The following is a 25,313-nucleotide window of genomic DNA, read 5'->3' as shown; positions in this document are numbered from 1 at the left end:
GAGATTCCTGCAGGCTTTGGGTTACATGGCCTCCTGCATCCTTCTCGTACCATATGCAAGACTACACATGAGGAAAATACAGTGGTACCTAAAAAGTGTATGGTCTCAGCATTGCCACAGTTTAGACATACTGATCTCCGTCCTGCCTTGTCTTCAAAAGGAATTCCTTTGGTGGTCCAAGGCATGTACTCTAAACAAAGGGAAACCCTTCTGTCTGCCTCCTGCCACTCAGATTCTAACCACGGACGCCTCGGATTATGCATGGGGAGCTCATTTTCAGGGCAACTGTCTGCAGGGCCTTTGGACAACGGATCAGAAGCACCTGCATATCAATTTAAAGGAAATGTTAGCCGTTCAGAAAGCTCTAATGGCCTTCAGGAATCTTCTACAACCAGGACAACTACTGATATGGACAGACAACACCACAGTTATGTGGTACATAAACAAGCAAGGGGGATCTCATTCCTACCCCCTTTGCAGACTAGCCATGGATTTATGGAACACAGCTCTAGCTTGCAATCTGGATCTTCAAGCTCAGTTTCTACCAGGGAAGCAAAACTTCTTGGCAGACAGTTTGAGCAGAAACCTTTCGGATCCACACAAGTGGATGCTGGACACCGAAATATTCAGGATGATAACAGCAGTCTGGGGATGTCCTCACATAGAACTCTTTGCATCCCATCTCAATCATCAACTACAGAATTTTTGCACCAGGACTTTCCACGAACTAGCTTGGAAAGTGGATCATTCAGTTGGAGAAACCTCTCGGGATATGCCTTTCCGCCTCTTCCTCTTCTTCCACGGGTTTTATTAAAGATCAAGCAGGACAAGCCCAAGATGATAATCTTGCTGGCCCCAAATTGGCCTTGACAGTTTTGGTACCCTACTCTGAAAAACCTATGTCTGGAGCCCCCTTGGGTCTTACCACAGACTCCGAACCTTCTGTCCCAACATCAGGGACAGGTTCTACACTCCCATGTCAGAACTCTCAGCCTGGTGGCCTGGTTAATCCAGGGTCTTTGATTCCTTCTCTCCTACCCAAGCAGGTTATGGATGTCAATTTAGAAGCCAGACGTCCTAGCACTAGAAAATCTTATGCAGGAAAATGGAAAAGATTTTGTTCCTGGATGCAGGCTCAGGATTCTGATCCTCTTCTTCCTAACATTCCTTTGATTTTACTTTACCGGACAGATCTCTTACATAAGGGTCTCTCTTTCTCTTCCATTAAGATACATGCCTGTGCTATTTCCGCTCATTATAATACAGACCCTTCACTCTTTTCCCACCAGCTCATGAGACAGTTTCTCAGAGGAGCTAAGAACTTAAGACCTCCTAGATCTCCTCCCATTCCTGCTTGGGATCTCAACTATGTTTTGGAAAAGCTCACCTTACTTCCTTTTGAGCCTGCTGCCTCTTCTGACATCAAGTTTTTATCTTGGAAAACAGCCATCCTGTTAGCCCTGACCTCTGCCAGGAGAGTTTCAGAGTTGCAAGCTCTTATGGCTGTGGAACCTTATATTATTTTTCATCAAGACAGAGTGTCTTTGAGGACTAATCCTACATTCATGCCTAAGGTGGTTTCCAAAGTGGCTTTAAATCAAACTATCCACTTGCCAACTTTTTCCCCACTTCTCAAAATAAAGGGGAAAGGATCTTACATTCCTTGGATGTACACAGACAACTACGTTTTTACCTGGACAGAACCAAGGACATCAGAAAATCAGAGCAATTGTTTGTTTCTTATGCTTCAAGTTCCCAAGGTAAAGCCATTTCAAAACAGACCATTTCTAAATGGATTGCTCATGGAATCAGATTTTGTTATTCACACCATGGAAAGCAAATCCCAGGGAGTATACGGACTCATTCCACCAGAGCTGCTGCCACTTCTGCTGCCTTCCTCAGGGGAGTTCCTACCAAAGACATTTTGGAAGCTGCAACTTGGAGTTCAGTGCACACTTTTTCAAAGCATTACAATCTACCTCTCTACTCTAAGTCTAGGGCAGGCTTTGCTTCTGCAGTCTTGCAGGGCCTTTTAGCCGCCCCTTCTACTTTATGACCACCTCCCTTTCATTCTGCTTTGGGATTCTACCCTACAGTCATGACTGCAACAGTGAAACACGATGAACATAGTACAGTTGTGTACACTTACCATAAATGTAGATGTTCTAGTGTCTTCACTGTTGCAGTCTGGGTTTCCCTCCCTCCTGTCCCCTCTTATTTTTTTTACTTTTGTGTGGTTCCTTTTTTCACCATTCTTCTGAGGTGTATTTGCAAAGGATATGGGACCTTTCTCATTTTGGGACTCCTGACATCTGGGGCAAGAAAAACTGGAGAACATGGCGTTGGCTGTCAGCTTTGTACTCCTGGCGCTCTGACGTCAGGGAGCATGGTAGAACAGCCGATGCCGGACCCAGACTTTGGGAATGTTCATCGTGCATACAGCTGCAGTCATAACAGATGGGGTTATCCTGCCGTCAGGCGGGTCCTCGGTCGACCGAATTCCAAAGTCTAGGTCCGGCGTCGGTTGTCATCGCTTCTTCCCTGACGTCAGTGTGGCAGGGGTATAAAAGAACCAGCCGACGCCATTTTCTCCAGTCTTTCTTGCCGCGCGGTGCCCGAAGCAGAAGCAGTTCACAAGTGCTGGTCGGCCAGCTCCTGAGATTTACGAAAATTTTTCAGCCGAAGTCTTCTTGAAAGCTAAGTACCCCGTTGGGGAAACTTTTCTTGCCTCATACCGATGTCAGACAAAGTTAATAATTGCATTTCATGTGGGAAACAAATACCGCATAAGGATTTCCATTCCTTCTGCATTCCTTGCTTAGGCCCAGACCACGACGACTCGGCCTGTCGTTTTTGTGCTAGATTCAACAAACGCACTATTAAGCGTCAGGCGGAGTTCGCCCAACACTATTTTGGTAAAAAAATTTAATTACATTATGTCGTCGGATACTCCGACTACAGTTTTGAGTAAAAGACGCAAAGATAAGGACCAACATACGACTTCTACCGACACCACGCTAAAGCTGGCTACAGGTACTCTGGTTCTCAGCAAGGCGCCTACGCAGCCCCTGAGTACCGATGACGCTTCTTTAGCGGTGTCTTCTGTGCCCGAGGTCGCAGGCTCCTCTGCCCCCACTCCGACTACAGATACCGACGCCACTCTTGGCGGGGAAACTCAGAGTTTAGACAGACCTGCCACCTCTCAAGGTGTCTTCAGGCCTTCCTCTTTTTCCATTAAGGCTTTCACAAAATCTAAAGCAGCCATGAAAACTAAAAGACAAGCTCCACAGAGCCCCTCTCAAGGCCCCGTGCCTAAAAAACAGATGCTCAAAATGGCTGAGGATTTGATTACTCTTATCAGGGGTTCTCAACCCCCCTCGGACAAAAGGCCCAGATTGGAGGAAGACTCCCCTTCCTCAGACCAAGCCTCTATTACCTCAGAACATTCTGAGGACCAGGAATATTCATATTCCCCTTTTGAAGATTCTGATGCTGAGGAGTCCATTCCCTCGGTCTCCCCCCCTGAGGACTATTCTTTTGGGGAAACCTTACATACCTTGAGGGAACACTTTCACTGGGAAGGCCAAAATTACTCAGATTCCAATAAAAGGCTCAGGGATTTTCTCTTGCTTCCTCAGCACAGGCCTCTGGCTTTCCCTCTTGTCTTGGATATTTTAGATGATGTGTACACAGAAGCCAGCCTCAACCCAGATTCTTTACCTCCAGCTCCTGTTAAACCTGACAGGTACTACCGGGTTCCTGATTCACACCAATTCCTATACAAAAGCCATGCTGCTGACCCAGAAACTATTTCACAGGGTCCCAAGGGAATTAAGGCCTCTACTGCCAAAAACCCATTACCTTCAGAGAGAGATTCCAGAGCTGTAGAAAGGTGGGGGAAAAAGGTATACACCTCCGCCACTTTAACCATGAGGGCTTTAAACTGTCAGTTCCATATGTTAAAGTATCAACAGTTTTTGTTATCTCAGTTGAAAAGCAAAATGGCACAACCTGAACAACCAGACTTAAAGGAGTTGCAGGATTTGATGCATAGTGCAGAGCAAGTTGGTAAACATACCTTACAATGTGGTTTTGATGCTTTAGAGGCCTCTTGTAGAGCTGCTGTTACAGGGTCTGTCATACGTAGACATGCTTGGCTCAAAGAGCAAACCTTACCAGATCATGTCAAAGCTAAATTACTAGATGCACCTCTTCAAAAAGATGTATTGTTTGGTGTTAAAGCTGAGGAGGTACTAAAGAAAATGGAGGAAAAGGCAAGATCAATGCAAACAGTGAAAGATTTCCTACAGGTACAACCTCCACGTTTCAGCAGAAACTGGCCTTCAAAAAATTGGTCCTTTCCAGCCACGGACAGACCTCAAAGAGGTAGATACAGACGACCGAGGCGTAGAGGGCAATCTCAAGGATCATTTAGAGCCAGACAATGGCAAGCACCTACACCAAGAGGTGGAGAGGATAGATCACAGTCATTCAGAAAGCAGACACAATGACTTTCCCCTTTGCATGCCAAGCAAAGCTTTAATGGCAGCACCTTTAGGCGGAAAACTGGCATTATTTTCAAAAAATTGGCATATTGTCACAAAAGACAAATGGATCCTGGACATTATAGACAGAGGCTACAGATTCCACTTTCACACCCTTCCACAAATGAGAGGCATGCCAAACCTGCCACAAAATCAAAGGGCAGAGGCAAAAAAACAAATTTCAGCTCTCATGGACATGTAAGCTATTCAAGAGGTACCTGCAAAAGAACAAGGTCAAGGTTTTTTTTCCAGACTATTCCTGGTACCAAGGAAGGACAAAGATTGGAGACCTATTTTGGACCTATCCATCCTAAACACATATTTACTCATACCAAAATTCAAGATGCTCACATTACAGCAGCTTCTTCCCATGCTGGGCAAGGAGTCTTGGCTGGTAACATTGGACCTCAAGGAGGCATACCTGCATGTCCCTATCAGACAAGATTGCAGAAGATACCTCAGATTTCTTGCAGGTTCAACCCATTATCAGTTCTCTGCATTGCCCTTTGGCTTATCTACTGCGCCCAGAGTGTTTACAAAATGCCTGGCATCAGTAATTGCCTTCTGCAGACGTCAAGGGATACAAATATACCCATATCTGGACGACTGTCTGATCCAAGCGGACAGCAAGCACATACTTCTGAAACACCTGGCGTTTGTAATAAAATTGTTGAACTTTCTGGGATACACAGTCAACAAAAAGAAATCAAAACTAATACCCTCTCAAGCAATAATTTTCCTGGGTGCCAGCTTGAATACAAACACCCAGATGGCCTACCTCACGCCAGAGAAGCAAGGGCAATTATCTCAATACTTCAGAAAAATGGCACCCTTCACCAGGCTGACTGCAAGGAAAGTCCTGCAGGCTCTGGGATTCATGGCATCTTGCATCCTGCTGATCCCATGTGCAAAGCTGCATATGAGGAAACTTCATTGGTACCTAAAAAACTTATGGTCTCAACACAGCCACAGTTTGGAAACAATTATACCACTCATTCCATGTCTTCAAAAGGAATTTCTGTGGTGGGCTCAAGCATGCCAAAGAAACATAGGTCTCCACTTGTGCATGCCTCAAGCAAATCAAATCATGACAACAGATGCCTCGGACTATGCCTGGGGGGCGCACATGGCAGATCAGTGCATTCAGGGCAAATGGTCCCAAAAAGGGAAGCACCTACACATCAATCAAAAGGAAATGCTAGCAGTACAAAATGCTATTATGGCCTTCAAAGACCTACTGCATCCAGGCCAGCTATTGATAAGGACAGACAACACCACAGTGATGTGGTACATAAACAAACGGGGAGGAACTCATTCATACCCTCTGTGCAGACTAGCCATGCCCCTTTGGAACACGGCTCTGGAATTGCAAATCCAACTTCAAGCACAATTCCTGCCAGGGAAGGAAAACACGCTGGCAGACAACCTAAGCAGAAATATGACAGATCCACACGAATGGAAGTTGCATCCTCAAGTTTTCGCAAAGATAATTCAGGCATGGGGACGGCCAGACATAGATCTCTTTGCTACCCACAGAAATTACCAACTGAAAAAATTTTGCTCAAGGACCTATCATCCACAGGCCTGGAAAGTGGACGCACTTTCTTTCAATTGGACAACATTGACAGTCTATGCCTTTCCACCTCTTCCTCTGCTGCCCAAAGTTCTATTAAAAACCAGAGCAGAGAGGCCAAAGACGATTCTCATTGCTCCAGACTGGCCAAGACAACACTGGTATCCACTCCTGAGGAGCCTGACGCATTCCCCACCATGGATCCTGCTTCTAGTGCCTCTTCTGTTGACCCAGCACAACTTCAAAACTCTTCACAGTCAGCTGAAAACCCTCAATCTAGCCGCATGGAGGATTCCTTGATGTCCCAACAGACTCTCCTCTCCAAGGAGGTGCAGGATGTCATCTTGGAGGCCAGAAGACCTTCTACTAGAAAAGCCTACTCCGCCAAATGGAAACGTTTTTGTGCCTGGAATCAGAAAAAGGGCCAGAATCCTTGGGTACTAAATTTACCTCAAATATTACAGTACCTAGCTGAGATGTTAAACAGTGGACTTTCCTTCTCCTCCATCAAGATCCATGCTTCAGCCATTTCTGCACAATACAACACTGATCCTCCTTTATTCTCTCATCCTCTCTTAAGACAGTTCCTCAGAGGGGCTAAGAATATAAAACCCCCAAGGAAACCACCAGTACCTGCTTGGGACCTCAACTTCATTTTAGAAAAACTGACGCTGCCTCCATTTGAGCCAGCTGCTTCAACAGAACTGCAATATTTGTCATGGAAAACAGCCTTCCTTCTGGCTATCACCTCAGCAGGCAGGGTTTCAGAACTACAAGCCCTCATGGCTGTGCAACCTTTCATCATTTTCCATCAGGGCAGAGTTTCCTTACGAACCAATCCTTCCTTTATGCCAAAGGTAGTATCCAGTGTAGCCTTGAATCAGACTATCCACTTACCTACCTTTTATCCTAACCCACAAAACAAAGGAGAAAGACTACTGCATTCCTTGGACATTCACAGACAACTTCGTTATTATTTGGACAGGACAAGGCCATTCAGGAAATCAGAGCAACTCTTTGTGTCCTATGCTACAGGTGCTCAAGGAAAGGCTATTTCCAAACAGACAATCTCAAAATGGATAGCCCACTGCATACACTTTTGTTACTCATTTCATGGAAAAACTGTACCTACAAGCATCAGATCTCACTCCACAAGGGCCACAGCTACCTTTACAGCTTTCCTCAGGGGGGTTCCTACCAAGGATATTTTGGAAGCAGCCACTTGGAGTTCTGTGCACACTTTCTCCAAGCACTATCACCTTCCACTATACTCTAAATCTAGAGCGAGCTTTGCCACAGCAGTCTTGCAGGGCATCCTTGCTCCTCCTAGTTCCACTTAGTGCCTGCCACCCCTTTTTAGCTTTGGGATTCTACCCATCTGTTATGACTGCAGCTGTATGCACGATGAACATAGTACAGTTTTGTACCTACCATAAATGTAGATGTTCGAGTGCTAATACAGCTGCAGTCCAGGTTTCCCTCCCTCCATCCCCTCTTAGGGCAGGCCTTATGACAAACACCTCCTCATACAACCTGATTGGGGTATTCTTTTATGGTGTATTTGCTTGCAAACCACTGTTCTTTGATTATATTACATTGCATTATTGCATAAGTTTATGTTTTGCCTTCTTTCTGGGGGCACCTGACATCTGGGGCAAGAAAAACTGAAGAAAATGGCGTCGGCTGGTTCTTTTATACCCCTGCCGCACTGACGTCAGGTAAGAAGCGACGACAACCGACGCCGGACCTAGACTTTGGAATTCGGCCGACCGAGGACCCGCCTGATGGCAGGATAACCCCATCTGTTATGACTGCAGCTGTATTAGCACTCGAACATCTACATTTATGGTAGGTACAAAACTGTACTTTCTGGCCGACCGAGGACTGCCTGCCGGCAGGGGAGAACCCTACAGTCATAACTGCAACAGTGAAGACACTCGAACATCTACATTTATGGTAAGTGTACATAACTGTACTTTCTCCCTCTCAGAGCATCGGCGCTGGTGAGCTCGGCCCCGACATCGGCCTCGGAGCCTTCCCTGTCAGTGCGACCTGGGGTTCCTACCTCTTCGGAGCGGGGGCCCTCTGGCCTTTCTGATAGGGGAGCCTTCGAGGTGATGAGGAGTGTACTAGCCCCAGGGCATAGTCAACGGTCAGCTCCATCAGCTCTTCCCACTACAGTACCTGCTGATGTCTCTTCCCACTCTCTTGCTCCCGGACCCAGAGATCCAACGCCTCAGGTTTCCCCACTGGGAATTTCTTCCTCTTCCGAGGCTTCTCCTGACCTGTCAGCGGAGCCTCCGCGTAAGAGGACATGTAAGAGGAAGCATGTGGACACCTCTGAGTCCATTACATCTAACACCGACTTGGATGAGTCTGAGGGATCCCCAAAGTCCCCCTCTGAGGATGTCTCTTTCTCAGACATCCTAGAAATCCTGAAGCAGAGGGGGAACTGGTCTTCCCTTAATCCTTCTGAGGACGAGTCGGTGTACCTGGAGGCGTTTGGTTCTCGACCCTCCACCTCCTGGGTGTCTCCGCCTTTCGACCCCCTTATGGAAGTAGTGGCTCGGAAGGCGTGGTCGGCACCGGATTCGGTGGTACCCACCCCTCAGAGGCCATCTAAATTCATCACAGCACCAGTTGACAAACAATTCCTAACAAAAGGTGTACCAGTAGATGCCATGGTGGTGGCTGCAGCCACCAAGAAGGAACTAGCTGATCCTTCAGTACCTATCCATCCTCCTAATAAGGATTCTAGGACCATGGATAGGTACGGTAAGCGGATGTTTTCTTCAGCGACCTTTGCCATGTGGTCGCTGAATTACTTGTGTCACTTCACCTGCCTTCAGAGAGATATTTCCAAAGAGCTGGGAGAAGTCTTACAGGATCCATCAGCTGCTGGGTCCCAGGATAAAATAAACTCACAGCTTGGAACCCTGAACTCGATTGTTAACTCCTCCATGCATCTAATTTCATATGCAGCCGATGGAGCGAGTAGGGCCGCGGGCACAGGAGTGGCCTTAAGGCGTCATGCCTGGATGTGGCTGTGTAATTTCGCGGACCCTTTCAAGGCGTCCTTCACAAATTCCCCTTTTGATAATTCGGCTTTGTTCGGACCTCAAGTGAAAGACACCTTGACCAGATGCGAACAAGATGGCAAGACTCTTTCTGCCATAGGAGTCAGTTTCTCCACCCCTTCAAGACCATACCCTAAGGGTCAGAAGGGTGGGAAAATGTGGTTCCGCAAATCTCAAGGAGTCACGCCTGACGCAAGAGGTCAGTTTACCCCCAGAGGCAGAGGGGGTAACAACAACAGACGCCCTAGGGGCAGTGGGGGTCCTCAGAACCAGGGTAGCAGGGAGCCTCTCTCTGACAAACCCTTCCAGCATCCCTGAGATGTTGCCCGATTGTCCACCTTCGGAGGCAGTCGGGGGAAGATTGTCGCTGTTTCCCTAATAGCCTGGCTTTCCCTTACTCAAGACAAATGGGTGCAGTCGATCATATCCGAGGGTTACAAAATTCCCTTTATCCAAACCCCAATTCAGCAAAAGGGAACCCTTCCGGATGTTCCTCCCGGTCTAAGGGAACTAGCAGTATCAGAGATATCAAAACTGCTAGCAAAAAGAGCCATCCAGCCAATCCCAGCAGACCAACTAGGATCCGGAATCTACTCAAGGTTCTTTTTGGTACCGAAAAAGACAGTGGACTGGATACCAATATTAGATCTCAGCAAACTAAACAAGTTTGTAAAGAGAACAAGATTCCGGATGATCACGCTACAGTCCATTCTACCCTTTCTGGGCAAGGGTAATTGGATGTGCTCCGTGGACCTTCAGGATGCGTACTATCACATCAAAATTCACAGGTGCTCCAGAAGGTTTCTCCGCTTTCGGCTGGGGACCAGTCACTACCAATTCAGAGCCCTGCCCTTTGGTCTCACTACAGCCCCCAGAGTGTTCACCAAATGTATGGCAGCGGTTACGGCTCACCTGAGACGGCAAGGATTCCAGGTGTTTCCATATCTAGACGACTGGCTCCTCACCGCCACCACCAGGCATCAACTTCTCCAAGCCAGAGCTTACACCATTCACATTTGCAGAGGGCTAGGAATCTCTATAAATTTCGAAAAGTCTGCCTTGTCACCTTGTCAGTCTATTACCTTTGTAGGCACCAACTTGAACACCGTACAACTTTCAGCAAAGTTAACAGATCAAAGGGTCTTAGATATTCAAAACCATGTCCATGTTCTTCTTCAGAGTGACAAAATTCAGGCCAGGTATGTCCTGAAAGTATTGGGTCTTATGGCGGCCGCCATAACACTTCTTCCCCTTGCACGTTTTTACATGCGTCTTCTACAGTGGATGCTTTTCGCCCAATGGTCTTTTCAGCAACTCCCCATGCACCACAAGATCATGATAACTCCAACTTGCAAAAGTCATCTGTCCTGATGGATATTGTCCCCTCAAGTCCATCAAGGCAGACCCTTTGTTCCTCCTCCCTCGGTCGCCACGGTGACATCGGACACCTCCCTGATCGGGGGGGGGGCATTTTCAGGGCAGGATGGTCCATGGCACTTGGCAACCTTTCGAACGCCACCTGCACATAAATGTCCTAGAGATGAGAGCAGTGCTTTTAACGTTGCAAGCCCTCCACGACTCTCTTCCCCTAGGAACTATTGCAATCCAAATGGACAATATGTCCGTAGTGTGGTATATCAACAAGCAAGGCGGAACCAAGTCCTATCCCCTATGTCGAGAGGCACTCAGACTTTGGCAGTGGGCAATCTCCTCTCCGCGGTTGCTGATAGCAACGCATATCCCCGGGAAGTTTAACATCATAGCGGACAGGTTGAGCAGAGCTATACTCATGCCACACGAGTGGTCTCTCAAACAATCTGTGGCGGAAGAGATTTTTCAGAAGTGGGGCCTTCCTTGCTGCGATCTTTTTGCTACACCCCAAAACAGCAAATGCCCCGACTTCTTCACCCTCTTCCCCCTTCCAGGCCATCCCCTCAGAGACGCTCAAGTCCAAGATTGGCCTCGGGGACTTCTCTATGCCTTTCCACCCTTTCCTCTAATCCCACAAGTAATTCAGAAAGCAGCCGCCTTGAGAGCCAAGTTGATTCTCATTGCCCCTTATTGGCCTCGACAGATATGGTTTCCGTTCCTACATCGTTATCTCTTGGTACAGCCTTGGCATCTGGACCCAGCTCCAGATCTGTTGACCCATCAGTCGGGGCAGCTGCACCAATCCCTACATTCTCTCAACCTCACTGCTTGGTTGCTCCACTTCCGTCCTTAGCCAGGCTTCCTATGATTTCTAATCCCGTCCGGGATATCATAGTAGCTTCCCTTAAATCTTCCACCAGAAGGATTTACACTAGTAAATGGAAACGTTTCTCCTTCTGGGCAAAGGCAAGGAATATAGATCCCTTTACTGCCCCAATTCATTCGGTCTTAGACTTCCTAGCCAAAATTTTTCATTCAGGGTCTTCTGCCTCTACAGTAAAGGTTCAGTTGGCAGCCATATCAAATTTTCATACAGGCTTATCGGACCACAACATCATGTCCAATAAGCTTTGCAAAGCTTTCCTTAAAGGTGTATATTTACTTAAGCCTCCGATCAAAGACCCTCCACCTCAGTGGGATCTTAATTTAGTCTTAACATCCTTGATTCTTCCCCCCTTTGAACCTGCGGTCTCCTGTTCATTGAAATTTCTTTCCTGGAAGACACTCTTCCTAGTCGCCATTACTTCTGCTAGGAGAGTATCTGAGCTTCATGCCCTCTGCATTCGTCCTCCCTACTTAATTTTCCATAAAGACAGAGTTTCTCTAAGGACTAATCCATCCTTCTTACCCAAGGTGGCTTCGCAGACAAATTTAAATCAATCAATTGATCTCCCAGTTTTTTTCCCAAACTATACTAATAGACCGGAGCAAAAGCTACATTATCTAGATGTTCACCGCCAGCTCCGATACTATTTGGATAGAACTAAACAAATAAGGAAGGCTGATCAACTGTTTTTATCATAGGCAGAAAATAAGAAAGGCCTTCCTGTTTCTAAGGTGACCCTATCTAGGTGGCTGTCTTCTGTGATTACATCTTTTTATCAACTCAAAGGCAGGGAATTGACTTCTAAGCCAAAAGCCCATTCAACTAGAGCACTAGCTACATCTACAGCTTTTCAAGCTAGACTACCAATAGACACTATCTGTGCGGCAGCCACATGGGCCTCTCCTCATACCTTTGTTTCACATTACAAATTGGACATGGCCTCCAGGGACAGAGCAACATTTGGTTCCACCATTCTTAAGAGTCTGTTCTAATGAGCCACCCAGGGTGAAGGTGCTAGGGATGCAGTCCCATCCAGCAAGAATGAAGGCGAGATTGACAACTTAACATTGAGAAGTTATGTACCTACCATAACGTTCCATGTTAGTTGTCTTCTCTCCTTCTTTCTTGCCCCCACCATCCCCCTAGCCTGGACAGACCGAGAAGATCTTCCCTTCCTTGAAGGGTCCTTATATTCCCTTGTTCACCATCTAGGTGTCCTAGGATATATATAGTGTAGATAATGATCTTTGAGGGGTTTTATCCCTCTTCCTCCTCCTTCCAGTTGTAGGATTTTGTTTTATTGGCCTATGCTAGATTTTTCAGCTTCCAAACGAGATCTGGGTAGTTATCGCCTAGCATCATGGGATATAGGTTTGCCTCGAGCCGGTAAAATAAGCTCTCGAGCTTTAGTAAGTGGCCGAGTCGGAGCCGAGGATCGGCTCCGAACCCATCCAGCAAGAAAGAAGGCGAGAGAAGACAACTAACATGGAACGTTATGGTAGGTACATAACTTCTTAATCTGTGTCATAACAGACCAATTCCAAATAGTTGTCTAAAGCTGTAACCTTTTTGTTATACTCGCCACAACAAAATTATTCTTAGCAGGGTCAACGCCTACTCCACCAGAGGCTTGGATTCATCTATGGCTTTTTGGAAATGGATGGATTCTAGAAGTATTTTAGAAGCTGCAACTTGGTCCTCTGTACATACTTTAACAAAGCACTATAAGCTTGATTTCTTCTCTAGGTCTAGATCTGACTTTGCAAGGACCATTCTCTATGGGCTCCTGGACTCTTCTTTCATTTGCCAAATGTAGTAAGCTAGGGTAGTCTACCTATATATACCTAAGGCTACTGCAGCAGTGCTCAATATGACGAACATAGTACAGTTAGTACATTGTGTAAGTAGATTTTTAAATGATCGCTGCTCAATAGCCATTTCCTCCCTCCATCTCCCATGTATTTTAGTGTGTTGTTTATGCCAGGGTGTGGTTATTTATTTTTTGTTGTTCTCGCATTTTCCAATCAGGACTCAGCCTCCCTGCCTCTGTTGGCAGGAAAGCTCTGAGGGGCCTTGCACCCAACTCTGTCTTTTAGTCTGCTCACTTCAGGATGATAGACAGTTTGGGTGTGTGGAAGTTGCCCCGAAGCTTTGGATGCTTGGCCGGCTGTTATACACTTGGCAGGATACAACCACTTACATCTATGGGTACTATAACAGTGATGATTTGAATATCTACTGTTTACACTTTCATGAAATTTGTGTCATGTATTTTCAAGAGCTACGATTATATGGCATTTTTGTGTATACTAAACTTATGTATATTGTATGTAGATATATGCGCATGTGTGTGTTAAATACATAAGTATATGTGTATAGTTAGTTCTAGGAGTGCTTGCAAATGCAGAGATGTACATATTATTTTATATTCAAGAAGGGAGTTTGTGAATTACTGTGCATGTATTTCTAGCATTTCATCAGATGTCACATTTTTAATGTCTTTGCTCTAACAGCCCCCATTGGAAAGTTTGGCAACAGTTGAAGAGACTGTTGTTCGAGATAAAGCTGTGGAATCTCTGCGAGCTATTTCCGATGAACACTCTCCTGCTGGTCTAGAAGCACATTTTGTACCATTGGTGAAACGATTGGCCAGTGGTGACTGGTTTACCTCACGGACCTCTGCTTGTGGTCTCTTTAGCGTCTGTTATCCCAGACTGTCCACCTCTGTCAAAGCTGAACTCCGACAGTGAGTAATCTACTAAACAGTTCCATGTAGAACATGTATCACAGAGTGCACAGCCTGTTTTTGATTATTCTAATGCACTAAATGCGGAAGGGCTATGAGGAGTGGTTTTGAGGCAGTTTTGCATATGCAAGTGTAGTGTTTGCTCAGTTGCATATAAAAACAATGTTGTGTGGTGTTATCTACAAAGGCTACTTATGTAATAAAATACATTTTTATATTCTTAGCTTTTAGTTTTTAAAATCAGATTTTATGTTCTTAGCTTGTCGTTTTAAGTTTTCGCAGTATTAAATATTTTAATGACTGCTGACTCAGTGGTGTTATTATGTCACAGTACTTGGTTTTACAGTTTCATTCTGTGCTGTAATGTTTTAGAGTCTAGCCAGCATCCCTACGTCTGTATGTTTTTTTGATAGGTGGTATAGCTTTCTGTCACATCCCAGTAACATGCCATAGGTGACTTGGTGATCTTCCAGAGTAGTCCATACTTTTGTCTCCTAGTACCCATAGAATGCTGGGATAGGCTTAATGCAGAATTAGTTAAATGGATAGTGGAATGTTTATATATGTTTGTATGTGTGTCTATGTACATATATATATATATATATCTATATATCTATATATATATATCTATATATATATATATATATATATATATATATATATATATCTATGTATATATGTAGGTATGTGCGAACATAAGTATTAATTTTTTGTTAAAATTTGATAACCAGTTAGGTGCACTGGTCCACGATCATTTTCAGGCATTACAGCTAGCACATTTGGTAATGTATTACAATAACAGAGAGACAGTTTATATTAGAATTGCACAGTAAGGAGTATGCTGACACAGTCTGCTAAAAAATGTAATGCAATGTTCAAATTATTTTTGTTTCTATGGTAGATGGTATTAGGAGTTTTGCAAGAGTACTGTGTTCATTTTAACAGTGAAGTGAGAGTGGCGCTTGAAGCAAAATCAAAAGTAAGAATAGTGTACTTAATAATTTACAAGCAAGTTATAATTAGGGTAGTAAGAAAAAATAAATTAATGACTTTACTCTTGATGTTTGGATGGATCCTTGCTTGTAATTTGAACAGATAACTTAATTGCATTTCTTATGAGTCAGAGGTGTTACTTTGCTGGTCATTTGCTCAGTTTGCTTAGCTGCTATAGCAAGCTGCAGCCTTATTCAAGGGTGAAATACCAGCAGGGCCTGTTGATATTGCTGTTGACTGATATCTGAAAACAGGCTTTGTTTAGCAGTCCATTATGTTTTAAACTTTTGTTGCTCCCGACAGCTGACCCTTGGCCACCACCAGTTCCTCTCCTTATTTACTGGGTGTAACAGACCTACCTTAGCCTCCCCAAGCTATACCTGACCTATGTGTAGGTCTGGTGAGGAGTTGGCGGACCATGGTGCAAAATCATACTGCTGCCTGGAAGGTTTTATTTTTTTGTTTTGCTTACTACTTTCCAACCCCTGTTAACATGCATATGACCTCTCCAAAGGTTGGACATGCAGTAGGCATCAAGGCTAATCTGCACCTCATTTCTGAAAGGAGCTGCCTTTAGCAGAATGCTTTGCCACTCTCAATAGCATCTTTACAGCTAAAGTTCTGCTTTTACCAGGGAAATTTGCCATGCTAGTGTGTTCCATGCCCACACCCATCCCTCCCCTCTTAGGATGTTCACTACAATCCTTCCCTTCCAGTTCCTCAGATTCCTGAGATACTAATCAAAGCCTGTTCACCTGGGACAGAGTCAGGAATTTATTCATCTACACCACATCACTAGCACATTGGTGTTAGGCCCAGTATTACTTTTCCACAATTTATGCTACAGATTTTGAGTACTATTTCCTTGGTTCATCTAGTCCTGTTTTTCATTTTAATCCTTTGCTCACTATTTTCCAAATGTTTATGTTCCTAATAGTGATGACGTTTGGACATTCTTGCTTTCTATTGATAAGTTGATGTGTTTCCAGAATAATTTTGTATTTTAGTGAGTTTCATAGGTAATGATACTCACTCTGTCAGCTGTATTATGCTTATAAATTTTGTTTTTAACTTCAGGGGTAGTGGAATACTTGCATCTTAAATTTTAATAAGATAATAACTGTCTTTTTTATTATACAGTATTTAATTAAAAAGAAAATTGTACATAGAAGTATGTTGTAAATGGGATTCATTCAGTAGTCAGTGCGTAGGCCTGATGCTTAGAAAGCTTGTAAAACACCAAGCACAATTTGTGAACAACAGTAGAACTTGGTTACAGAATGTACACTGCTGTGAACCAAATGGATTACAGTTGGATGATCCTTATGCAGATGAGAAGTAGAGCTGTTTAAGTGCTTTAACAAGTTCAGAGGTGGTGGTGTTTATCTTAGTGTCTGTTTAAACTGTGAAACTTTATACACTGGGATGACAACTTGGACACTAAGCAAACAAATTCAAGATCATCTTTATTCTATAAGAAAAAAAGATATTAACAATGGTCTTTGCAAACACATTATTCGTAGTACTAATTTTAAGAAATTTTTATTTTTTGTTTTGGAACAAAGTACTTGAAAACATTAAGTGGTGATTATAGGAATCACTTAGAAAAAAAGGAAACCTTGTGGCAATTAAAGCCGAAAGTGGATGAACTTCGAGGACTGAATGATGATATTAACATCAAATGCTTTCTTAAAGATAAAAGGTTAAAAATCACTGTTAAGGATGAGAAGAATAAAAAATGTATGCACTTGTTTTTGTTTTAAGCTGGTTGTTCATTTTCTAATCGATTAACTTAGATAATTATTTCTACAACATAATTAGTTTATATTTAAATAGTGAGAGAAATTTAAACATTGTATTTCTGATGAAGTCTTTTGTGGACAAAAAAACGGCTGTATTAAAGTGACTACGCTTAAAATTACCTTTGAGTTGTTTTTTCTCCTTACTCCAGTGTGCTTTTGATATATGTTTTGTTTTTTGTGGGTACCATACATTGGAATTCTTTTTTCTTCTTAGTTTCAGAAAGAATTGTCAAAGATCATTGTGGCGACCTTTTTGGCCCAGACAACATTGGTTCTGCCTTTAATAGACCTTATCTAGGGCAGTTACCCTAAGCATCCTCACACAGTGTCATGTGTGGCTGGTGTACCCCAACTTAGAGCAATTGCTTTTGACAGTTTGGATGATTCTATTGTCATACATTTAGGTACTTGTTCCATGATGATATGCAGCAGGTATTTAAGGAGGCAAGAAAACCTGCAACTAGAAAATCTTATGTTACAAGAGGAAGAGGTTTTCTATGTAGTGCCAAACTGAAATCTGACGGCCTGGTATGATTTAGTCCCCTCTATTTTTGAAATAAATATTATATGAGCTACTTAGTGATGGTTTACTTTATGCATCTGTCAGGGTGCATCTTGTGGCCATCTTATCTCATCACCCCATGGATCCCAGTCTTTCATCTTTCTGTGGTCAGACAGTTTGTATGAAATTGGTGTTGCACTTAAGACCCCCTCAAAAGTAAATTCCTCCTCCTCCTGCCTGGATCTCAACTTTGTTATTGTAAAATTGATCTTATCTCCTTTTGAACCTTCTTTCCAGTCTGATTTGAAGTTCATTGCTTGCCAGATTGTTTTGCTTATTGCTGTGACATCTACAAGGTGAGTGAGCTGCAAGCTGTCATGGTGGACCAACCTTATCTGATTTGCCAGAAGGGTGTTTTTATGCAGTGATCCTTCTTTCATGCCAGATGTTGTTTCTGAATTTATCCTAAATCAAATCTTCAGTTTATTAGTTTTCTTTCTGGAACTTAAAAACAAGGGCAAGAAGATTCTGCATACCCTGAATGTGCACAGACAGCTCAGGCGCTACCTTCAAAGAAGTAAGCCCTTCAGGAATGCTGACTAGCTCTTTATTTCCTGTTTTGGGGCTAAGAAAGGTCAGCCTGTTTCTAACAAATGATTGCTCATTGGTTATCCACTGCTATTGTTTTTTGTTACTCTCACCATGGTAGATCTTTTCTAGGCAAGGTTAAACCAGATTTCACCAGAGTCTTATCCTCTTTAGTGCAGTATTGGACAGGAGTGGACTCCTGAAGCATTCTAGAGGCAGCAACTTGGTTCCCTGTTTATACCTCTACAGACCACCAAAAACTGGATTCTTTCAAAATTTCCAGAGCATACTTTGCGAATTCTGTTCTCCAGGGGCTCCTGGATCCTTATTCTTCCTCCTCTCAGGTAGGGTAAGCCTTGGGAAATCTTTCTGTATGCAACTGAGGCATTGTGACTGATGAACATACTATGGTTGCTTAAGCCCTACTTACCTGTAACAGTAGATGTTCAAATGTCACACTGCCACAGTGGCAGCACCCTCCCACCATTCCCCTTATTTTTTATACAGTTCGATGATATCCAACCCTATTGGGTTGTTGGTTGATTTTAGTTATTGCATTGGTGTTTTATGGCTGCATATTGGTTAGTTTCAGGCAATTCTTGCTTCTAGTCATTCTTGGTTTGTTCTGCTTAGCACTAAAAGCCTGAATAACTGACTGACATGTACAGGGGTCACACACAGTCAGAGGAGCAAATTCTGAGCTTGGAAAGCAGCCATTGTATGAGTTTGTGCAGGGGCAGAACTTGTATGCCACTGACAGAGTGAAATTCAAACATCTGCTGTTGCAGGTAAGGACTTTTGGAACAGTACTGTAGTTTGTGTAAGTTGCACTTACTCATAACAGCAGATAGGTTCATAGGTTCATAGTTTAGTACTAGGCTAACTGCCCTTGTGAGCCATTTTAAGCATAGCTAGTTATCCCTTGTGAGACTCAAACCGTGCACCTTGTGTTTGTAAGGCAAACACCTTAGCCATTAAGCCATCGTCCCAACCCTTCTGGTGCACAGATAAGTTCCATTTTGGACAATATCCTTTGTATTCTCTTTTTTATAGCACTTTGTCTTGACCCGAGAGCACAACATCCAGAAGTGTAATGTCTGTCTGAGGGTTTAATCAAAAGACATTTGAGGAGAAAGGTGCATTTCTTCAAAGCTACTTGGACAACAAGAAATTGGAGGCCTACTGGGGACACTTCTTCTATCTTTTAAAAAATTGTAGAAAACTATTCTTCTCGTTTCAGTAAAGATGGAAAGGTGCCACTGTGGCTGACATATCTGTTATAAGAACATATATTCTCAGTGTCTCTCTTGCATAGGCTCTGAGCATAATTATAGGGATTGCTACAAATGACTGACACATGATAGAACAAAGACCATTTGTAGTCATCTTAGTTCTTTTACACTTTATATTGAGAACACGCAACTTTAAGCTTTGACTTGGGCTCGGATGTTTCCCTGAGTCATCTGCTTCATTGTCCCCTTCAGCATGTAAAAAAAGGAAACAGTTAAAAGGGAAGACCGCATTACCAGAAAAGTCTGGTGCTTTTAGTCAGTTGCAGTCAGACATTTTTGTTGAGAATTTTCATTAGCTGTCATACAATCTCTTGTAAAGTCCGAGTATCATACCCAAGACTTCTTGGGAGACTGGTAAGTTGCAGAGGTCCAGCACATCCAAACTGACTTGATCATATAGTTGATTTGGCCACATATAGAGAACTCAAACAAATTCTCTGAGGGTAGTGGGGGAATCGCACAACTGTTAGTCTGAGAAGATGGCTCAGGTGAAACTCCCAAGAAAAGGAGTGAGAAAATGCATTTCATCTCCAATAATTTTGTCTGTTTCCCTTGGAGACCCTAAGAAGAAGTGGTTCATCTTTTCTCAAGGGCTTATTAAAGCCCTTATGACTTTGCAGGACTCACATTTTGCTGCTTCTCCATTTTTCTTCTAGTCTCGTAAAAGAAAGAGGGAGTCCTCCTCTGAGGAAGAACTTTCTTCTGTCTCAGAGTCTGTGGTCCTGGATTATTCATCCTAAATACACTGTCCTGTGGGTTTTGAATCTGAAGCAGATGGCACGGGTTCATAGGTTCATAGGTAGGTACTAGGCTATCTGCCCTAGGGCCCATACAAGCCTAACCAAAAAATGTACTTTGGCTTTCGCCACCCAAGAAAATTATTTTCCTGTGCCCCTGTCGAGCAGAGCCACAGAAGTGATCCCCGGGGTGAATTTCCCATTTCCCATCCAATCATCAAGATTTTTCTTGAAGAGTGCTAATGAGGAGCTCTGTTTGACATAGATAGGTAGTCTGTTCCAGAGTATGGGAAGTCTCTGGGACAGGAATCTATCCCTCCAGCATGTTCTGTTTATTGTGGTGACAAGGTTAAGGTCCCTAGAGCGTGTAGCTCGGAGGGATTGGGATTTCTTTAAGTGGAGCATGTCCAACAGCTCTGGGTTTGACGTAGCTTTGTATGTTAGGCAGAGATCGCTCCTGAGTAGGTGATATGCGATGGAGTAAAGCTGTAGTTTTTTGGGACGGTCTGCATAGGGCATATGTTTGAGGCCAGTAATCCTCTTTGTGAGGTATTTCTGTGGTCTTTCCTGTTGTTGTAGATGTCTTGTGAGGTACATACCAAAAGGGGCGTTGTACTCTATAATGGGTCTAATGAGTGATGAGTAGAGGGGAACAATGACCTCTTTTTTTCTGGATGAGAAACCTTTTGTGATGAGATGAGCCACGTAGAAGGATTTCCTGACCACTGTGGTGATGTGATTGTCAAAGGAGAGACTACTGTCCACCTGTGTCCCAAGGTCTCTTATCACAATTTCGGCATTAAGTAGACTACCAGCTATGTGGTAGTTCATGGGTACAGAGTTTTTACCAAAGGGGATGACAATACACATTTTGGCATTGAGCTTCAGGCCATGGCTTTGACACCAGGCATCTGTCTCATTGAGGCTCTTTTGTAGTTTGTCCACATCGTTAGGAGTTTCAATTATGGCTCCTAGTTTGTAGTCATCTGCAAACTTTGTTAGCCAAAGACCTTCTGTGTTGGCTTGCACTTCAGAGAAGTAGATACCAAACAGGAGAGGACCCAGGACTGAACTCTGTGGTACTCCACTTGTCACTGGTCTGATGTATTTGGAATCCGCTACTTTCACAGTGTGGGTTCTGTCCGTGAGCCATTTGGCAACCCATCTTGTGACATAGGGATTTATACCTAGTTTAGTGAGCTTATCTATAATTCCAGAGTGGGGGATGGTGTCGAAAGCCTTGGCGAGATCTAGATAAGCTGTGTGAACCATTTTACCCTCATCTATGGCTTTGGTGACTGCTTCAAAGAAGTCAATCAGGTTTAGGAGACATGATCTGCCTTTTACAAATCCAAACTGAGTAGGGTCCAGAGTTTGGAGATTACCAATGTCTTTGTTTATGAGTTCCATGATGATACGTTCCATGGCCTTGCAGACCAGGCTCGTCAGGCTAATGGGGCGGTAGTTCCCGGGGTCCGTCGTGGCTCCCCCTTTGTGGAGTGAGATAACTGTCGCGGTGCGCCATTCAGTGGGTACAAAGCCTGAGGTGAGGCTATGATTGAACATGGTACTTGGGTAGGGTGCCAGTGCATTCTGTAGTTCGTGTAGAACGCAGCCTGGGATATTGTCAGGTCCCATGGATGCTGTGTTCTTGGCTTTGGAGAGTGTGTTTTTTACCTGTGCAGCCGTGATTATAGGAACTTTGCATTCTTCAGGTATAGAGATGGGCCCTCTAGGGGGTGAGAGGGGGGTAAAGTTAGCACTGAACCTATCTGCTAGGATGTTGGCAATATCAGTTGGTTCTGTATAGTTAGTGCCATTATGCTGTAACTCAGAGCAGATCTGAGTGTTCCCATTTAGATTCTTGACATAGCTATAGAATGCTTTGTGGTTGTCTTTAGAGTCAGTGGCAATTTTGTTTTCATAACTAGCTTTGGGGGATTTTATGAGGGATCTCAGCTTCTTACTGAGGTTGACCAGGGAGTTCCTCCAGTCATGGGATTTTACTCTTTTTTTGCAACAGTTTCTTTCTCCTGTTGTAGAGTTTGTTTATGGCAGAGGTCCACCAGATTGGCTTCCTTTTTTTGGAGGATAACATCTTGGTTCTGTTAGGGATAGCATGATCCATACACTCGTGTAAGTGCTTATAAAGTGCATTTGTGTAGGATTCGGCAGTCATACCTCTATTGTCCGTCTGCATGGGTGTCATGAAGTTTGCCACTTCTGTCTTAAGAAGTGTGAAGTTGGCTTTTGAGAAGTTTTTTACGATGGTTTCCCTAATTGGGGCTGGGGGTGGGATGTGGATGTCTAGGCTGATTAGCTTGTGGTCGGATCTGACCAACGAGGAATTGACCTCTGTTGTGGAACACCGGTTTCCCATGTTGGTAATGACCAGGTCTATCATATTGCTGCCCCTGGTGGGGGTGTGAATAGGTTGATCCAAGGCGTTGGAATTTATGAATTCTAGAAAACGTTGAGCAAAAGAGTTGGTACATCAGTAGTTTTCCCAGTTAATGGTGGGGTAGTTGAAATTGCCCATTATTAGGGTGTTGGGTTGTACCTTAATACTTTCCAGTGTATCAAGAAATGAGGAGTGTGAATCCTGGGGCATGGTGGGGGGTCTGTAGCAAGCTACAATTTGGATTGCGTTCTTGCCCAGAGTTAGTTGCACTTGGATAATCTCGGACGCATTATGCTGTGCAGCTAGCCTGGAGGTGTGGATATCCTTAATGAATATGGACACGCCTCTGCCTTTAGTGCTTCTTTCTGGGTTAGGTGGCCAAAAGGTGTGGTATGAATTGAAGCCTGGTAATGCAGGGGTGCTCTCTGGAGCTTTGAACCAGGTCTCTGTCACTGCACAGATGTTAATGTTCTCCATTTTAAGGAGTGCCTCGAGTGAGTGCATTTTGAGGTTTAGACTTCCAGCATTGAGTAGCATTACCCTCAGATTTTGCTTGCTTGTACCTGTTACGGTGGTGAATTTGTCATTTGAACCTTGCCTAAAAAAGGCACTATAGGGGTTGCAAGAGTCTTAGCCAGTATCCGGAATCCTAAGGGTGACAGGTGCAGGCCATCTCTGGCAAAGCATCGTGGACTGTCAATCATGTCGTACCAGGCAGACAAATACTGGATCCCCTTAGAATGACACCAGAAGCTTAGCCAATTGTTGAAGTCAATCATTTTGTCCTTGTACTGTGATATCATTCTGGGTGATGGCAGGATGCTACTCAGGGTTAGGGTCATACCTGCCTGGGATACAAGATCGGAGAGCGCCTCCATGTCTCTTTTCATGTAGTCCAGGGAGGTACGTCTCAGGTCATTCACACCAACATGGACAATGACAGTGTCATATTTGTACTTATTGTGGAGTGACCTGTGTGCATGCGTTATGTGGCGGATCCTGGCACCTGACAGGCAGCTGACAGTAACTTTCTCCTTGTTTAGTCTAGTGAGTGGAACATCAGTGTGCCTGACTATAGAGTCACCTATGACTAGAGTGTTGGGTACGTTGTTATGCCTTATGGGCTGTGGTTGAGTGGCACACTGAGTTTGTGGGCTGTGTGTCATTTGGGTTGTGTTGGGGGTGGAGTTTGCTTGCGTTTATGCTTTGGATGTCCCTGATGCTTGGGCAGGTTTTTATTGAGAGCCTCCGCGAATGTAGGTGTGTGTTTTGTGTTTCTATGTGTGTGTTTTGGTGGTGTAGGTTTTGAGGGACTATGTGATGAGTGTTGTGCGGTGCAAGTGTTTACCTTCTCCTCTTGACTGTCTAGTCCAGTCTTGGGTGAAGAGAGCTTTGCTTCCAGTTTGGCTATATAAGTGCATCTCTCACAGGTTGTAATGTTGGGTGGTAGGAGGAGAGGGTTGTCTGTGTATATGAGGCAATTGCTGCATTGCCCCAAGATGCCCAGATTCATCAGGTAGACAGGAGAAATCACTGGGAGCTGACCCTTAGACATGCCTGGATAAGTGCTTATTTATTAAGTACTAAAAACTGCTTTCCACTAGACAAGTGAGGAAAGTTGAGTGCTGTAGTAATTTGCAGCTTATGTAGTGCTTACAATGAGTTCTGAACAAGTGCCGAGATCAAAGAAACAGATTTGAGTGCTGAAACTAGAAAACTGGCTAGTTCTAAGAAAAAAAAAACTAAGCTAGAAGGCTTCCCTCCAACACAGAAGGGCTTGGGGGGCTCAGAAGCCTACAAATAGTCTATACCACTTAACAGGAAAGGCAGGAAACAAGCTTATTTTTTTTTTCTGTTTCCCAGATGCTCTCTTTGTACACAGTAGGAGTGCCTGAAATCAGAGTATGATCTCACTGCACTCAGTTGAGTGAGCAAATTAGATGGGCCCAGAAGGAGTATCCAAACACAAATTTACAAAAGGTTCGGGCAGTTTCAAGGCCACTAAGATTAACACCAAAACAAAAACAGAGAGGGTGGGTGGGACTAACTGAAGAGCAGAGTCAAAACTTCCAGTTCAGTTAATATTCCTGCAACACAGTTAAATTAATTTAAATAGTGTATTTTTTGAAAAAAGTGCAGATAAAGGTACTTAAATTCTCTTATACGTCCAGTTGAATGCAGCTAGTTATTAGCCGGCCAAAGGTGAGGTTTTTAAGCAGAAAATGTTTTACACTGTACCACTTAAATAGGCAAGGACAGGAAATCAAAGCATGTGGCTACCCCCACACCTGCAATTACTAGCAAATAATAAAATTCAGCAAGCACTGACTAACTACCAGTTCAGTTAATATTCCTGCAACACAGTTAAATCAATTTAAATACTGTATTTTTGAAAAAAGTGCAGATAAAGGTACTTAAATTCTCTTATACGTCCAGTTGAATACAGCTAGTTCTTAGCCGGCCAAAGCTGAGGTTTTTAAGCAGAAAATATTTCACACTGTACCACTTAAATAAGCAAGGACAGGAAATCAGAGAATGTGGCTACCCCCACACCTGCAATTACTAGCAAATAATAAAATTCAGCAAGCACTGACTAACTTCCAGTTCAGTTAATATTCCTGCAACACAGTTAAATCAATTTAAATACTGTATTTTTTGAAAAAGTGCAGATAAAGGTACTTAAATTCTCTTATAGGTCCAGTTGAATACAGCTAGTTCTTAGCCGGCCAAAGCTGAGGTTTTTAAGCAGAAAATATTTCACACTGTACCACTTAAATAAGCAAGGACAGGAAATCAAAGAA

The 25,313-nt window shown here is 43.8% G+C and overlaps 1 protein-coding gene across 1 annotated transcript in view; it reads left to right on the top strand.

Annotated features, from left to right (window-relative positions):
- Positions 1 to 25,313, top strand: part of PPP2R1A (protein phosphatase 2 scaffold subunit Aalpha) — a 2,558,186-nt gene that overhangs the window by 460,671 nt on the left and 2,072,202 nt on the right. The window contains exon 4 of the mRNA XM_044079364.1: positions 13,965 to 14,197. Within this exon, the coding sequence (XP_043935299.1) occupies positions 13,965 to 14,197 (233 nt within the window). The remainder of the gene's footprint in view (positions 1 to 13,964; positions 14,198 to 25,313) is intronic.

Source organism: Protopterus annectens, chromosome 8.part0, assembly GCF_019279795.1.
Source record: "Protopterus annectens isolate FY-2018-M chromosome 8.part0, PAN1.0, whole genome shotgun sequence".
In the NCBI taxonomy this organism is placed as follows: domain Eukaryota; kingdom Metazoa; phylum Chordata; order Ceratodontiformes; family Protopteridae; genus Protopterus; species Protopterus annectens.
This window is presented reverse-complemented; position numbering and strand designations above follow the sequence as displayed.